Source organism: Hypanus sabinus, unplaced genomic scaffold, assembly GCF_030144855.1.
Source record: "Hypanus sabinus isolate sHypSab1 unplaced genomic scaffold, sHypSab1.hap1 scaffold_154, whole genome shotgun sequence".
Classification (NCBI taxonomy): Eukaryota; Metazoa; Chordata; class Chondrichthyes; order Myliobatiformes; family Dasyatidae; genus Hypanus; species Hypanus sabinus.
This window is the reverse complement of record NW_026779616.1, coordinates 783,394-801,127: the sequence shown is the minus strand read 5'-3', so window position 1 is coordinate 801,127 and position 17,734 is coordinate 783,394. Positions and strand designations below refer to the sequence as shown.

The 17,734-nt window shown below is 50.8% G+C and overlaps 1 protein-coding gene across 4 annotated transcripts; it reads right to left on the bottom strand.

Annotated features, from left to right (window-relative positions):
* Nucleotides 1-709: 709 nt before the first annotated feature.
* Nucleotides 710-16,876, bottom strand: LOC132387115 (natural killer cells antigen CD94-like). 4 transcript variants are annotated; one of them, XM_059959466.1, is made up of 9 exons: nucleotides 16,804-16,876; nucleotides 11,313-11,461; nucleotides 10,966-11,037; nucleotides 9,445-9,564; nucleotides 6,048-6,164; nucleotides 5,406-5,483; nucleotides 4,845-4,987; nucleotides 1,933-1,997; nucleotides 710-1,612 (listed from the first exon to the last, which is right to left on the bottom strand). In XM_059959466.1, the coding sequence occupies exons 2-9, from the start codon at nucleotides 11,377-11,379 to the stop codon at nucleotides 1,423-1,425; spliced, it is 852 nt and encodes a 283-aa protein (XP_059815449.1). In that variant the 5' UTR covers nucleotides 11,380-11,461; nucleotides 16,804-16,876; the 3' UTR covers nucleotides 710-1,422. The 4 variants fall into 4 exon arrangements, with proteins under 4 accessions (XP_059815449.1, XP_059815450.1, XP_059815451.1 ...); XM_059959467.1 differs by lacking the exon at nucleotides 16,804-16,876 and adding an exon at nucleotides 15,789-15,885; XM_059959468.1 differs by lacking the exon at nucleotides 16,804-16,876 and adding an exon at nucleotides 13,363-13,459.
* Nucleotides 16,877-17,734: the final 858 nt, after the last annotated feature.

Below are 17,734 nucleotides of genomic sequence, written 5' to 3'. Positions count from 1 at the left end.
AGCATGCTGTTTAACCGACAAGGGAACGTGCGTCCAAGTTCGGCAGTCCCATTCCCCGGAGTATGGAGAGCTGTTACTTTCCATTTGAGACTCAGACTGCCATTCATTGCCTACACATTCCTCAGTGGAATGTCTGTAGTTAAAAGACTCGTGTTGAGCACTCAGTGCACAACCGTAAGAGTTTCATTTCATCTTTGGATTTATTTACTCTAGTCTTGGTAATTTCCAATCTGAGTATGAGTGTATTCTAGACCTGACTCTGCACGTACCATCACCACCGTCCAAATCTCTCTCTTTACAGAAGGGATTACATCGTCAGGAGTTTGAGGAGATGTGGTCTGTCACTGAAAACTCGCGAGTTCCTCCTGATGTACGGCGGAGAGCATTCTGGTTTGTCGCATCGCCGCCTGGTGTGGAGGTTGCAACGCACAGGGTCGCCAGAGGGTGCAAAGGGTTCCAGATGGAGCCAACTCCATCACAGGCACAACCCTCCCCTCCAACGAGGACATCTTCATCAGGGACCGCATCCATTACTGAGGACCCTCACCACCCGGGAAATGCCCTGCCATCATTCGTGCCATAGGGGAGGAGGTACAGGTGCCTGGCGACCCGCAGTCAACCATTTGAAACAATATACTAACTTTCCACCATTAGATTACTAAATCCATCAGCACGCTCGATATTCCCCAATTTGATGTATTTATTAATTTTTGGAACACATTAAATTTACATCTTTGCGCAGTACTGATTGTACAAATGATCAACTCTACGGTGGGGTAAGTCACAGACAATAAATCAGATGATGATTCCATGACAAACACGCGATACAGATGGGCAGGACATGTGGCACGCTGGTCCTCACTGAGTACAGGAGTCGGGAGGTCACATTGCAGTTGTACAAGACATCGGTGAACCGACACCTGGAGTACTGTGTTCGGTTCTGGTCGCCCTGCTGCTGGAAAGAGTGCAGAGGGAGATTAACGAGGATGTTGCCGGGATTCGTGTGGCTGAGTTGTGGAAACCGGGCTGGCGTGAGGAGTTTATTCTTTGGGGAGCAAGGGTGACATTATAGGGTATAAAACCCCGAGGGGCATAGATAGAGTGAATGCGCACAGTCGTTTACCCCAGGGTGAGGAATCTGTGGAATAGAGTGCCCAAGAGTGAGGTGAGAGTGGGTGGAGAAGAGGGAGATAGGTAACAGAGAAGGGGGTGTGGAGAACGGTGCAGAGGGAGAGAAGAGTGGGATAGATGGCGAGAAAGAAGGAGATTGGTGGAGAAAAATGAATGTAGGAGAGTGTTGGGGGGAAGGAGATGCGAGTTGTGTAGGAGAATGGTTGGGGGAGGGACAGAGTGGGAGTAAAGGGACTGTGAGGATAAGAGTGGTGCAGAGAGACGGGGGAGGAAAACGGATTGTAATGTGATTCAAGTTGTTCTTAGGGACTGTTGACAGAGATCCTGGATCTTTTCGGGAATATGCTTGAACAAATGTTCAGACTTCTCGCAGATGAAATGGTGTTGACCATTGCAAAGGTCCCTCCATTGGTTCGAGTCGCAGTTACCGCAGGCGGACGTTCCACTGTAATGCTTGTACATAAGACTGGAAACCGCTTCCCTATCAAAGAAGGATAAACAATTTCAACAGGGTCGAAACAGCTCCAGGAGGTCACCCGAGACATTCATCAAACTAACGCCACTGCATCGCACTTTTAACACAGCTCCGTGTCGGTCTCCAAACTAAACCCGCTTACCCGGTATATCCCCACAGAACCGTATTGTTCCCCAAACTAACGCCACCGCCACTCACTCTACCCCACAGCCCCGTGTCAGAATCTGATCTACGACTGTGAGCCCCTCATTTCCCACAGTCCACAGTCCAAACGCATCCCACTGACGCGGTCCCAAGCCACAGGCCAGTAAAATTCCGAATCTCACCCATGTGCGCATTTTGCAATCCAATACGTTCTGTCTTGATGAACGAGAGCGTTTGAAACAACATTCTGCGAAATGAAACTTATTTTATTAATGTTAAGAAGGATACTCGCTTAATGCCTGAATCTGGGAGTGTGAGGAATATGGGTCTAGAGAGAGAGGGATCTTCAATCTGCATCTGACCTTCTGAGTGTGTGAAGGGTCGGTGCGGAGGGAGATTCACTTTGTGTCTGACCACGGGATTGTGTGATCCGACGGTGTGGAGGGAGCTTCGCTCTGCGTCTGACCCCGGTAGAGTGTGTGATGGGACGGTGTGAAGGGAACTTCACTCTGTGTCTGACCCAAGGAGTGTGTGATGGGACGGTGTGGAGTGATTTCACTCTGTGTTTGACCCCGGGAGTGTGTGATGGGACAGTGTGGAGGACGATTCACTCTGTGTCTGACCCCGGGAGTGTGTGATGGGACGGTGTGAAGGGAGACTCACTCCGTGTCAGACCCCGGGAGTGTGTGATGGGACGGTGTGGAGGAGCTTCACTCTGCGTCTGACACTGAGAGTGTGTTGGGAGGATGTTGAGGAAGCGAGGAAGCTTCAGTCTGTGTCTGATACATCGAGTGTGTGAGGGGGCGGTGTGGAGTAAGATTCACTCTGTGAATGATCCCTGAAGTGTGTAATGGGATGGTGCAGAGGCATGTCCACTCCCTGCCTGACCTCGGGAGTGTGTAATGCGAAGGTGCAGTGGAAGATTCACGCTGCATGAACCCGGGAGCGTGTGATCGAACGGTGTGGAGAGAGTTTCACTCATGGTATATCTCTGGAGACAGACTGTCCACAGGCATCTTCTATAATCCCAATGACTCCCATAACAGCCTTGATTATACCTATTCCTACCCTGCCAAATGTAAAAATGCTATTCCCTATTCCCAGTTCCTCCGACTCCACCGCATCTGCTCCCTAGAGGACGCTTTCCGTCCCAGAACATTCCAAATATCCTCTTTCTTTAAGAACCGTGGTTTCCCTTCTGCCGTCATCAATGATGTCCTCACCCGCATCTCCTCCATTTCCCGCACTTCGATCCTCACCCCATCCTCCCGTCACCACAACAAGGACTGTATTCCCCTTGTCCTCACCTACCAACCCACCAGCCTCCGGATCCAACATATTATCCTCAGCAACTTCCACCACCTTCAACAGGACCCCAGCTCTAAGGACGTCTTTCCCTCTGTACCGCTCTCTGCTGTTCGCAGGGATCGGTCCCTCCGCGACTGCCTGGTCCACACGTCCCTCCCCTCAGATCTCCCACCTGGCATTTATCCTTGCAAGTGCAGGTGCTACACTTGTCACAACACCTCCTGTCTTACCACCATTCAGGGCCCCAAACAGTCCTCCCAGGTGAGGCAACCCCTCACTTGTGAGTCTGTTGCCGTCATCGATTGAATCCGGTGTTCCCGTTGCGGCCTTAACTACAGCGGCGGGACCCGACGCAGATTAGGGGACCGCTTCGTCGAGCACCTCCGCTCCGTCCGCCACAACTGACGGGATCTCCCATTTGCCACCCACTTCACCTCCCCTTCACATTTCCATTCGGACGTGACCATACATGGCCTCCTCGATTGCCATGATGAGGCCAAACTCAGGTTGGAGGAACAACACCTCATCTACCGTCTGGGTAATCACCAGCCCTTTGGTATGATCATGGAATTTTCCAACTTCCGGTAATTCCCTCCCTCTCCCTTCCCCCATCCCACTTTCACTCTGCCTCCTTTTCCAACTGCCTATCACCTCTCTCAGGGTTCTGTCTTCTACTACTTATAGTGCTTTCCCCTTACATTCCTTCTTCAACTTTCCTGCCTATCCACTCCCTGCTTCCCCTGCCACACCCCTTGATCTTTCCTCTGTTTTGTTTTTCACCTGGCAGCTTCCCCCCCCCCACCTTCCTTACAGGGCCCCTGCACTCTCCCTCTTCAGTTCTGTGGAATGGTCTCGGCCCGGAAAATTGACAGCTCGTTTCCACGGATGCTGCCCGATCTGCTGAGTTCCTCCAGCGTGTTTGTACGTGAACTTCAGTCGGTGACTCACTCCGGGATTGTGAGATGGGATGATGTGTGATGGGAGGGTTTGGAGGGAGCTTCACTCAGATGTGCCCCAGGGACTGTGTGACGGTATTATGCAGAGGTAGCTTCACCCTGTACCTGACACTGCCAGGGCGTCATTGGCCGATGTGGAAGGAGCTTCATACAATGCCTCTTCGTGGGGATTTTGTTGATGGGACGGTGTGGTGTTCAATTTGCTTTGTGTCTGATGCCGTTAGCGTGGGATGGGAAAGTGGAGGTTCACTGTGTGGCTGAACCAAGGAAAATTTGAAGCGACGGTATGAAGAAAACCTCACTATGTGTCTCACACCGGGAGAGTGTGATGGGACAGTGTGGAGGGAGATTCACTCTTTGTCTGACCCAGGGAGTTTGTGATGGGACGTTGTGGAGGGAGCTTCACTCTGTGTCTGACCCAGGGAGTGTGTGATGGAACGGTGTGGAGGGAGATTCGCTCTGTGTCTGACCCCGGGAGGGTGTGATGGGACGGTGTGGAGGGAGATTCCCTCTGTGTCTGACCCCGGGAGTGTCTGATGTGACGGTGTGGAGGGAGATTCACTCTGTCTGACTCAGGGTGTGTGTTAGGGGACAGTGTTGAGGGAGAATCACGCTGTCTAACACCGGGAATGTGTGATCGGACTGTGTGGACGTACATTCGCTCTGCGTCTGACTCCGGGTGTGTGTGACGGGATGGTGTGGTGTGAGATTCACTCTGTATCTAACTCCGGGTGTGTGTGAGGGGACAGTGTGGAGGGAAATTCACTCTGTGCTTGATCCGGCACGTTTGAGATTGTTGCGAAAAATGGCCCTCTCGGTGTGAAACATACCTCCTCCTCTTTTGAATTTATTTCCAGCAATCTTGCATCAAAGTTTGAACAATTTTTCTTCGCTCCATCGTAAGATGTTTCCAATGTGGATATGAAATAACAGCGGTCTTCATTTTTGATCCAGTCCTGGGAACACGATTGCTCTGGAAATCAGGATCAAGTAAAGTGAATTCCCAGCACATCGACCCATCACACAGCCCCGCAGTCAGATGCAACATAAAATGCCTGCACAACATTACATCACAAACTCCGATGGTCAAAACACTGTAAGAAGCTCACTTCACAATCTCAGGTTACTCAGACAAGGAGGCAATCACAATAAGATGGAAGCTCTCGATTCGCCATCTAATTGCTCAATTAGGCTCAGAATCACAGTCAAGTTATCTCCGCGCCCTCGCATCACGCATTCCCGGGTCAGACATAGAGTGAATCTCCCTCCACACAGTCACATCACACACGTCTGTGATCAGACACAGAGTGAATCTCCCTCCACACAGTCACATCACACACTCCTCGGGTCTCTGTGATGCCGAGGCAGGTAGGAGTCCGTTGTTGCCTCACCTCTACTAGTTTTCAGGAATTGGCAGAGTATCTGTTGGTTTCGGTTGGAGGTGATTTGAGACTGACGTATCTGTAACACTGAGAGAGATGGTGAACCACTTTTATCGTTAACAGTGATTTCTAAGATATTGTCACGGTGCGGTTCGGTTCATGTTGAAAAGCGTATACGTTTCAAAGTGAGTGGTGACACAGTGTCACTTTCAAGGGCGTGTCAGTGTCTCTCAGAGTTGTGTTCTGGTGTCGCCTTGAGTAGTGTATCAGTAGCACGGACAGAGGTATGTCGATCTTACTGTGAGGGGTATGTTGTTGTCATTGTGAGTGTCATGTCTGTGTCACTGTGAGGGTTGTGTTCGTGTCACGGTTAGGGGTGTATCTGTGCCGCGTACAGAGGCGTGTCGGTGTTACGGTGAAGGTATTGTTGGTGTTATTGTGAATGGTATCTCGGTTTCACTGTGAGACTGGATTGTGTTACGGTACAGGCCGTATTATTGTCACGGTTAAGGGGTGTGTCTTTGTCACGGTGATGTGTGTGTCGGTGTGACGTTGAGGATGGTGTCGGCATCACTCCGAAGTTTTACGCTACCTCATCATTCCACTCAGTTAGTTTATGTTCTGACTCCATCCGAAGCCCGTTCGACTCACCATAGATCGAGAGACCGCCCACTATCGCGATGAGGGCGGATGCAACGAGACAGAATAGGCAGATCTTCCGGTACGGTCTATTTCCGATGTTCTCTTTCGACTCCCGTTTATGTGGACCTGTGGAGCGAACATTCAGCGTGTGTGTGAATTCAGCAGTGACCCGCTCTGGGATCCGTTGCACCCACCATCGGCGCTCTCTCCTTCCACCCTCCCTCCCTCAATCAAATCTACTTACAGCCGTCCTTGTTCGCAGCCCAAATTCCTTGTGCTGGCAAAGTCTGTCTAATGTCTAACTTATTCGAGAGTCATTTTATTCTCTCTCTCGAAGGTAATCGATGAAGCTGTAGTCGTGAATGTTGCTGACGTGAACTTCACTGGGGCGTTTGACCATATCCCTCAGGGGAGCCTTACCCAGAGAGATCATGATACATGGGATCCACGGGGAAACGGCCGTTTCGATCCAGAGGTTTCTATTTTTCACAAATGTATTATTGTTTGCAAGCTTTGTAATTTTTTTCACACATGGGATATATGACTGTACTGCTGGACTAACATGTTGTGGGGATATTCGTGGAATCATTGTCTTTCTTTGTATTGTGCCTGCGCCAGGCAGGAGTGCGGTACGGTAACGCAGTGGTTAGCACAGCGCATCACAATAACAGAGACGCGGGTTCATGACATGAATAAAAATGGGGTGAGTGGGCTGGTAAGAACGGAGGCGACCCAAACATTAAAAATTCTATTATATTTACAGGAAGTTCTATTGATATGAAGGGTATTAATAAGACTGAAAGAGTGCAGAGAAGGTTTACAACGACCCAGTGATACGGGTACGAAATTCCCTGGAAGTGTAGTCGAAGTTAGTCAGGAACCTTTGGGAGTCTTGTCGAAGAGGGACCAAGGGGTACAGGGACAAGGTTCGTTGAAAGTGGGATCACGGGTAGACAGGGACCCTGGGGTGTGTTGTACGACAGAGATACCCAGAGGTACAGGTATACCATTCCCTGCAAGTGGAGTCACGTGGTGTCAAGTAGACACGGATACTGAGAATACGTTATCAACGCTGGAAGAACTCAGCAGGCCAGGCAACATCCGTCAGAAAAGAGTAGCCAACGTTACGGGCCGGGAACCTTCATCAGGAATGGGGGGGGGGGGAGGGGAAGTGAGGGCCGAAGCCCAGTAATAGAAATAGGGGAGGGGGAAGATCCAGAGGCGCCAGGTGGAAAACCAATCCAAGGAAAGATAAAGGGGGAGAGGGTAAGCATTAAAGAACTGTAGAAATAAAGAAGCAGAAAGTTTAAAGGGGAGAGAGGTAGAGAGGAACCTTGGGTAGGGGAAGGGGTAGGGGGAGGGATTTACCAGAAAATGGAGAATCCAATGTTCATAGCACCAGGCTGGAGACTACCCAGACCGTATATGAGGTGCTGCCCCTCCAATCTGAGTTTGGCCTCATCATGGCAGTAGAGGAGGCCGTGTGTGGACATATCGGAATGAGAAGGTGAAGCAGAGTTGAAGTGGGTGGCAACCGGGAAATCCTGTCCATTGTGACGGACGGAGCGGAGTTGCTCGACGAAGCGGTCCCGCAATCTGTGTCGGGTCTCGTTGATGTAGAGGCGGCCGCACCGGGAACCCCGGATGCTACTGAAGACTCCGGCAGACTCGCAGTTGAATTGCTGCATCACCTGGAAGGACGGTCTGGGGCCCGGAATGGTGGTAAAAGGGGAGGTGTGGGGACAGGTGCAGCATTTGCGCTTGCAGGGATAAGTTCCAGGTGGGAGTTCTGTGGGGAGGGACGTGTGGACCAGGTAGTCGCGGAGGGAACGATCCCTGCGAAAAGCTGAGAGTGGTAGAGAGGGAAAGTTGTGCTGGGTGGGGGCGGAGTTTGTGCTCCTGTTGAAGTTGTTGGGGGACCACTTCTTCGAGCATCTCCGCTCCGTCCATCACAATAGACAGGACCTCCCGGTTGCCACCCACTTCAACTCTGCCTCTCATTCCCAACTAGGTATGTCCATACATGGCCTCCTCTACCGACATGATGAGGCCAAACTCAGGTTGGAGGAGCAACACCTCATCTGGGTAGACTCCAGCCTGGTGGTATGAACTTTGAATTCTCCAATTTCCGGTAATTCCCTCCCCGTTCCCCTTCCCCTATCCCAGGTCCCTCCCTGCCTCTTTCCGCTTTCAACTATTTGCTTTGTTATCTCTACAGTTCTTTCATGCTTTTCCCCTCCCCCGCTAATCTTTCCTCAGATTGGTTTTCCAGCTGGCGGCCCTAGGCCCTACACCCTCCCCTATCTCTATTACTGGGCTTCGGCCCTCTCTTCTCTCCCATTTCTGATGGATGGTCTCTGTCCGAAACGTTGGCTCCTCTTTTCTCGCGAATGCTGACTGGCCTGCTGAGTTCTTCCAGCGTTGTGTACGTACAGTTTAATCAACAGCTTCTGCAGTTGTATTTTGTTGTTTAGACACGGATACTGGCGAGTGTGGTAGAGCAGAGCGACCCGGGTATACAGACACACGGTTCATTGCTAATGGAGTCACAGGTGAACTGAACGGTGAAGAAGGCGTTTGATACGCTGGACTTGATACGCGCTAAGTACGGGAGCCGGGAGGTCACGTTGCAGTTCTTCAAGACGTCGGGGACGCCGCACTTGGAGCAGGTCGTTCAGGATTGTTCGTCCTGTTGTGGGGAAGACACCATGGGCTGGATGGAAAGAGGCCAGAGGGAGGTTTACGAGGATGTTCCCAGGACTGGAGGCCGAGCTTTGTTCAGGTTTGTTCGTCCGGCTGTGGAGAAGACACCATGGGGCTCGATGGAAAGAGTGCAGAGGGAGGTTTACGAGGATGTCCCCAGGACTGGAGGCCGAGCTTGGTTCAGGATTGTTCGTCCTGCTGTGGGGAAGACACCATGGGCTCGATGGAAAGAGGCCAGAGGGAGGTTTACGAGGATGTCCCCAGGACTGGAGGTCGAGCTTTGTTCAGGTTTGTTCGTCCTGCTGTGGAGAAGACACCATGGGCTGGATGGAAAGAGGCCAGAGGGAGGTTTACCAGGATGTTCCCAGGACTGGAGGTCAGGCAGGTCGGACCTTTATTACTTACAGTGTACGGAGAACCATACAGAGGTGTATGAAACTGAGAGGGGCACAAATAGGGCGAAGGAGCACATCTAGCTGAATCGAGTACGAGAGCGCAAGGGTCTCAGATTAGAAAGGAAATAAATGTGATCGGATCCCCTAGTGACAAACCTTTCAACCTCGGTGATGGTCTGAATGTGGATCGAGCTGACAGATAATGGTGATTGAGGGAGATGAATTTGAATCATTAAATAACCGCACATGCACTTCTGAGTATAACCTGTGACCTTCTCCACAATGACGTCAGTAATGTGAACTCTGACCTGTTTGGCCACTGTTTGGCAGCTTTCGGGGTTCCGAGGCAATTGGAGGAGAGTCATCCTCATTGATGAGGGGCTCGTCTTTCGGAAAGTTCAGCTCTGCGTAGGTGGAGGTCAGGCCGTCTGAGAGAGAGAGCGAGGAATGATGAGAGAGAAGGAAATAGATGCAGCAGCGATCGGCAGAGAATGGAGGGAGTGATGACAGAGAAGGACAGCTGAGTGAGAGGGTGAAGTAAGGGGGAGAGATAAGGCAGGGCTAGAAGGTGAGGGAACGGGGGAAGAGATAGGTGGGAAGGGCGGGTAAATGTGAGAAAGAAAATAGGAAGGAGATAATAAGTATGGGAGGGGTGAGAGAGCGGCGTTAGAGGGGGGACGGAGAGATCTGAGTGATATTGCAGAGATGGGAAAGTGAGTGAAGGGGAAAGGTTGGAGAGAGAGGCAGGCGAGACAGAGGTAGACAAGAGGGGAAGAGAGAGGCAAGACAGCATGAGTGAGAGGGAGAGAAGGGGTAGAGCGGAGATAGAAGAGCCGGAGATGGCCGGAGAATCAGCGACAGGGAGAACAGGAAGAGAGTGAAGGATGGAGAGAGGGGGAGGGTTGGATTTAGAGGGAGGTGAAAGAGTGAGGAAAGATAGAGTGGGCGAGAGCGAGGGAGACAACGGGAATAAGAGAAGATGAAAGCGGTGAGTTTAGACAGTGAGAGCTGTGAGGGAAGTGGAGAGTGAGGGAGAGTAGGGAAAAGGGGCAGACGTACGGATATGGAGAACGTGAGGGAAATGAGAGGGGCGCGTGAGAGAGAGAGGGGGAGTGAGAGAAGAGTATTGATAAACGGTGAGGTTACGAGAGTGTGGCCAGTGTGATGGGAAGGGACGGACGAAGAGACTGGTAAAGCGTTCTGGAAAAGAGGAGAGGGTTGAGAGGAGAGGGGACTGTGAGACGGGACAGGGGAACGAGAGGGGTGGAGGGTGAGGAGGAGAGGGAGGAAGAAAAAAGAGACGAGAAGGAGGATTAGAAGGTGGAGGGAGTCATTCAAATGTTAATCAGCGTCCTCTCCTAAAAGCCTCTTCAATTGCGCCCCTTCTTCACCACCCCTCCCAGAATATTCCGCACCGATTGACCCGCCCCGAGGGATCGCTCTTCACAGACTCCTCCCAAGGCGCTCCCAGTACTTCGTGACCACCCCCACACAGAGTGCTCTCTCCTCGATATGCCTTTCTCCTCCTATAGCAACCCACCCTCACCCCATCACACAGCTGTCCACCCACACCTACCATCACGGAAACAACATCCGCACCAAACACTGCCACCCGCTTCAACGGCGCTCCATCCTCACCGTACCTCCCAGCGCGCACCCTCAACACCGACCCTCACTGAGCCCCCGCCTCATCTTCTCCACCACGCGTCCCTTCTGCCTTATTCTACACCAGGCAATCGCTGGGGTTTACTATACCCTTGCCCTGATATCTGTCGACAGGAATGGACACGTCACCCAAACAGCGTCAAACCAACATAGATGAAACAGACCTTCATCTCTGCGAACCCGGGGCGCCGAGAGGGACGTGGCATCAAGTTCCACGTACGATACATCAGGTTCATCTGGGGACAGAGCAGCGAGGGTCAGACACAGAGTGAATCTCCCTCCACACCGTCCCATCACACACTCTGGGGGTATGAGACAGCGTGAAGCTCTCCCCAGCCAGTTAAACCAGATATCCTTAGCTTAAAGTACAGCGTAACGCTCCCTCGGCGCCGGCCTACCACACCTCCCAACCTGTCGGGGGTCAGGCAGAGTGAGTGTCCACACTGCCCCAGCGCTCACTGTCTGGTATAGAAACGGCGGGAAACTCCCTCCCTCTTCCCTCCCCACTCACCTCCCGAAGGGGCCTGTGAATCAGTTCCTGCGAGATGCCTCCTCGCAATGGTCTCGTTCTCGTCCATCGTGTCGTGTCTCCGAGATCAGGAAGGGGATGGAACCGTCGGTAGAGGAAACCCGTGGAGGCGGATTGTGGCCTACCAACACCTGATGGAGAGAGACCGATAGCAGTAAGAGGATGTGCAGGGAGGAGAGAGATTGTTGGTGTGGGAGGTGGAGGACGAGAAGGATGAGAGGTCCGGGAGCGGAGAAATAGAAGGGGAGGACAGATTTGGAGAGCAAATTGGGGAAGAGTGCAGACAATGGAGAGAGAGAATGAGTGAAGGAATGGAAGGAGGGGATTACAGAGGGATGGCTGGAGTGCGGAAGATATTCGTATTTGTGTCATAGAAACTCTACTGTCCTGGAGATCGTCACCCCAGCCCCAACCCGTCCATCACTGGGTCCTGGACGGTCTCAATGCAACTGCTCATCACCAGGGCTGCAGGCACCAGACCGTCTGTCTGCGAGAAACGGCGGCTGCAGGAAACACGCCCAGCACAGACCGAGATGAGTGAGCCGCCTCCCTCCGAGTGAAGAAAACAGTCCCTCTCCAAACTCGCTCCCTCCAAAGGGGTTCTTTGTCTTCTACGTCCTCTATATCTCCGTTCACTATACTATGGCATTCTGTCTGTCACTTTCCCTCGCTCTCCCTCTCTCGTTCTCCGTCTTCCCCATCCCCCTTTCCTCTTTTCACCCCTTTCCCTGCATTACTCTTACAGTTCCCTATCTCACTCCCTCTACTACCACTACACCCACCACCCTTTGTCCTTTCCAATCCACCTTCCAACTCTCTTCCCTCCCCCACACCCACCTTACCCTTCTCCCCCTCTCTCCCCATCGCCATCAACTTCCCAATTACAGTATCGTAACACACTTTGTCCCACAGCACACTGTTCTCCCTACAATTTCCACGTCTCTTACCAGGGGTTAGTTGCTTCTTGGACCGGGACACCCAGCCGTCATTCACATTATCCGATTCTCCATTACCCGCCTTCCACTCGTTCACCTCATCTCCCTTCACCCTTTCCCTACCTCTCCTCCACAGCGTTTAACGCTTCCCCTTCTTCTCCACTTCCACACCGCTCCTCATTCCTGCTCCCATGGCTCCTCCCTCCATGCTACCTGCCCTCCATCCCTCACCTCCCTTGTCCCTCACTCTCCACTCTCACTCCTCACCCGATCCTTCGCTCTCTCTCTCATCATTCCTCCCACCATCACCAACTCGCTGCCTTCAGCCGTTTTCAAATTATTGACGCGTGTCTGCCTCAGAGATTCCGTGTGTGTGTGTGTGTGTGTGTGTGTGTGTGTGTGTGAGTGTGTGTGTGTGTGTGTTTGTATGTATGTGTGTGTGTGTCTGTGTGTGTGCGTGTGTGTCTGTGTGTGTGTTTGAGAGAGAGAGACAGAGAGAAAGAGACAGAGAGAAAGAGAGAGAGAGAGAGAGAGAGAGAGAGAGAGAGAGAGAGAGAGAGAGAGAGAGAGAGAGAGAGGGGAGGGAGTGAGAGAGAGAGAGCGCGAGACACTCCTCTTTCCCACCCAGTTTCAACATTCTCCCTTCTCCACTCTTCCCCAACGGCCTTCCCTATTCTCTTTTACCCCTCCAACACCCCTATCGGCGAGACCAAGAGATATTTTCCCCCACAAACGCACCCATGTTCTCAGGACATTTTCCACGTCCCTTCCGGCTTTCCGACGGTGGAGAAGGGGATGCAAGCTCCTTCTCTCGGGACACCAAACGTCTTTCACAGTCTCCCATTTTCCCCCGTTCCCCGCACGCCCCCTCGACCCATCTCCCTCGTTCCTTTCACTGCAGCTTCCATCATCACGCTCTTTCACACCACTTTTCTCCCACCACAATTTTCATCTTGCCCTTCCACTGCCTACTTCCTCCCTGGCATTCTTCGCGGCAGCCCTCTCCCTCACTCCAGACCCTCATCCCTCTTTCTGTCCCGCTCCCTCCCTCATTCTTCACTCTCACACCTCACCCGGTCTTTTTCTGTCCCGCTCACCATTTATCCCCTTCCCACAACTTATCTACATTTCGCCGTTTCAGAAGTCTTGAATTGCGTGTCTGACTCAGAGTTTGTGTGTGTGTGTGTGTCTGAGAACCGTTGTGCTGTGGAGGGAAGAGGAAGGAAAGGGCGGCGAGGAGGGGGCTGGGACGGGCTGGAGAAATTGCACAAGACAGGAAACACATGACAGGCCTATCCACACAGAACTGTGGAGTTGCTCAGAACCGAGTAACTTTTTTCGCTCGGGACAACCAGCGTCTATTACATTCTCCCTTTCCCCCATACCCCACACTCCCCCTGGCCTCATCTCCCTCGCTCCTTTCTCTGCACTTTCTTCCTCCCGCTCCCTCGCACCCCTTCTATCCCGCCACACTTTTCATCTTTCCCTTTCCCCTGCCTACTCCCGCCCTGGCACTCTTCTCTACAGCTCACTCCACACCTTCAGGCCTCCTTCTCTCCCGCTCCCTCCGTGTACCTTACTCCCCACTCTCAACTCTCAGCCACTCCTTCTCTCTTCTGAGAACTATGGAACCATAGAATATTACAGCACAGAACGATGCCTTCTGACCTTTCACCATTAACCCATGTCCTCTGTTTTTTTTTATTTCTCCCCTAGCCACAGAGGAAAAAGCCTGCTTGCATTCACTCTAACTACACCCATCATAATTCTATGTACCTCCGCCAAATCTCTCCTCATTATTCAACGCTCCAGGGAATAAAGTCCTAACCTATTCAACCTTTCTATGCAACACTGTTTCTCAAGTCCCAGGAACATCCTTGTATACCTTCTCTGCACTCGTTCAACCTTTTTAATGCCCTTACTGTAATTCGTTGACCAAAACGGCACTCTATACTCCATATTCGGCCTCACCAATGTTTTATACACCCTTACCATAACATTCCAGCTATTATAATCAATACTTTGATTTATAAAGGCCAATGTACCAAAAGCTCTCTTTACTAGCCTATCTACCTGTGACGCCACTTTTAGGAAATTTTGTATCTGTATTCCCAGATCCCTCTGTTCTATTACACTCCTCTGTGCCCTACCATTTACCTTATATACTCTACCTTGTTTTTTCCTTCCAAAGAGCAATTCCACACACGTGTCTGTATTAAACACCATCTGCCATTTTACAGCATATTTCTTCAGCTTGTTCAAATCCTGAAAGGTTTGAAAATCTTTTTCACTGTCCACTACACCGCCAGTCTTGATATCGTCAACAAATTTGCTGGTCGAATTTACCACAGTATCATCCAGATCATTGATATAGATGACAAATAACAATGGACCCAGTACTGATCCCTGTGGCACACCACTAGTCACAGGCCTCCACTCAGAGAAGCAATCCTCCACTACCACTCTCTGACTCCTCCCATTGAGCCAATGTCTAATCCAATTTACTACCTCACTATGTATCCCTGGCGACTATAACTAACCATGTCTCCCTAACTAACCTCCCATGTGGGACCTTGTCTAAAGCCTTACTGAAGTCCATGTATAGAACATCCACTGCTTTCCCTTCATCCACTTTCCTGGTAATCTCTTCGACAAGCTCTGATAGATTTGTTATACATGACTTACCATGCACAAAGCCATGTTGACTCTCCCTAATAAGACTCTGTATATCTAAATTCTTGTAGATTCTATATCTTAGTACACATTCCAATAATTTACCTACTACCGGCGTCATGCGTAGCGGCCTATAAATTCCAGGATTACTTTTAGAGCATTACTTAAACAACGGAACAACTTGAGCTATCCTCTAATCCTCGGTCACCCAATCCGTAGATACCGACATTTTAAAAATATCTGCCATGGCCCCTGCAATTTCAACACCATTCTCCTTCAAGTTTCGAGGGAACACCCTGTCATGTCTTGGGGACTTATCTACTCCGATTTGCCTCAAGATAGCAAGCACCCCCTCCTCTTCAATCTGTAAAGGTTCCATGAAATCACTACTTGTTTGTCTTATTTCCATTGACTCCATGCCAGTTTCCTTTGTAAATAGAGACGCAAAAAAAAAAAACATTTATGACCTCCACCATTTCTTTTTTTCCCAAACATAACCGAGCACTCGGATCTTCAAGAGGACAAAGTATATTCCTTACTATCCTTTCGCTCTTAATATACCTGTAGAAACTCTTTGGATCATCCAACACCTTGACTGCCAAAGATACCTCATGTCTTCTTTCAGCCCTCCTGATTTTTTCTTGTTTTTTTTGCACATTTTAGATGCTTCAAGTTCCTTATTTGCTCCGTTTCCTATATATGCCATAAATTTTTCTATGCTTCTTTATCAGAATTCCAATATCCCTAGAGAACCAAGGTTCCTTATTCTTATTCACTTTGCCTTTCACCCTGACAGGAACATGCAAACTCTGCACTCTCAAAATTTCCCCTTTGACGGCCTCCCACTTACCTACGACATCCTTGCCGAAGAACAAGCTGTCCCAATCCACGCCTTTTAGATCCTTCCTCATATTTTTTTCAAATTTGGCATTTTGTCAGTTTAGAACCTCAACGCAAGGACAAATTCTATCTTGATCCATGATCGAGTTGAAAGTAATGGCGTTATAATCACAGGAACCAAAGTGTCCCCCTACGCACACTTCCGTCCCCTGTCCTAACTCGTTTCGTAATAGGAGATCTAATTTTGCATCCTTTATAGTCTGTGCCTCCTGCGTCCCCCCGCTCCTAATCTTCAGGAGAGAGAGAGAGAGAGAGAGAGAGAGAGAGAGAGAGAGAGAGAGAGAGAGAGAGAGAGAGAGAGAGAGAGAGAGAGAGAGAGAGAGAGAGGGAGAGAGAGAGAGAGAGAGGGAGAGAGAGAGAGAGAGAGAGAGAGAGAGAGAGAGAGAGAGGGAGAGAGAGAGAGTCTGTGTGTATGTGCACACAGTGGTGTATAGGGTGCGATTGCAGATACTACCCTCTCCCCATTCCCAGCCACCATCCAACACTCTCCCTCCTCATCTCTCCCAGACCCCCCTCTCCACCATCTGCCTGCCCTAACCTTGTTTTACCTCTCCAGCACCCCTATCGCCGTAACCCAGTTTCTCTGGAGATTTCCCACGTTCCTTCCGACTTTCCGACGGCGGTGAAGGGGATGGAAGCTTTTTCGCTCGGGACACCCAGCGTCTCTCACATTCTCCCTTTCCCAATTCCCTACCCTCCTCCTCGCTCCATTTCCCTCATTACTTTCTCTGCCCCTTCGTTCCTCACGCCTCCTCGCACCCCTTCTATCCTAGCACTTTTTTTCATCCTTCAACCTTCCCCTGCCTACTTCCTCCCGGCCCTCTTCACTACAACCCTCTCCCTGACTCCAGACTTTCACGCCTCCTTCTCTCCCGCTCCCTCCGTGTAACTCATTACCCACTCTCATCCCTCTCCCGCTCCTTTTCTCTCTCTCATCATTCCTCCCTTCCCCACCACCTCCCTACCTTTAGCCGTTCCAGAAATCCTGAATTGCGTATCTGCCTCAAGAGATTGTTTGTGTGTCAGCGAACCGTTCTGCTGTGGAGGGAAGAGGAAAGAAGGGGAGGCGCGGAGTGGGCGGAGACGGGGTGGAGAGTTTGCACAAGACAGGAACCACATGACAGGCCTATCCACACAGAACTGTGGAGAGGCTCAGTACCGAGCGACCGATAGCCGGTGGGAAATGGAGTAAAATCAGCCTCAACTGTTCCCCATCCTTCTCATAAATCCTGGTGAACACAGAGGGGGAGATTTGTGGAGGAGAGGCTTGGGTTGTGGAAAGTGATGTGGAGGACTGTTGGTGATGGAGCGGTCCACGCAAACAGAGAGCTGTGTCGGGGAGGTTGGGAGTGAGGGAGAAGAGTGCAGTGAAGAAAAGAGGCGACTGAGTTGGGAGGTGTTTAGGAGAGGGAGGGTGTGACAGCGACAGGGAGTATTTTTAGGTAGGAAGGGGTTGTCGGTGACGGGGACGCCGGTGTAGGGTATTCTGGAGTGGATGTATATGGCAGCGGAGACAGGTGATCAAGGAGATGGTCAGTGCTGAAAGGGAGAGGTTCGGCGACTGGACACCCCATCTTCTTTGATCTCTGTCTCGGGCACAACGTCAGAACATCGATCAGGCGTCAGTCCACCATGATGACCTGGAAGGTATCTGCAGAGCCGTGCCCACCTACAATCTGGATCTAAAGTGAGAGAAAATTAAAATATATTTGGTACAAAAGGCTTTAGGTAGACATCGTGCAGAGTCCTTTAAGGTTAACTTTCAGGTCGTGACGGTGGTGAAGAAGATAAATGTGATGTTAGGATTCATTTCTGGAGGTCTTTAATATATAAATAGGAATGTAATGTTAAGACTTTATAAGGCACTGCTGAGGCTTCATTCGGACCGTTGTGGGC

Coding starts and splice junctions, on each gene's coding strand:
- LOC132387115 (XM_059959466.1), bottom strand. CDS start 11,379: ATGGACGAGAACGAGACCATTGCGAGGAGGCATCTCGCAGGAACTGAT. Junction 1,998..4,844: donor TAAATTCAAAAGAGGAGGAG/GTATGTTTCACA, acceptor TTCATTTCGCAG/AATGTTGTTTCAAACGCTCT. Junction 1,613..1,932: donor ATTGCAAAATGCGCACATGG/GTGAGATTCGGA, acceptor CTTCTTTGATAG/GGAAGCGGTTTCCAGTCTTA.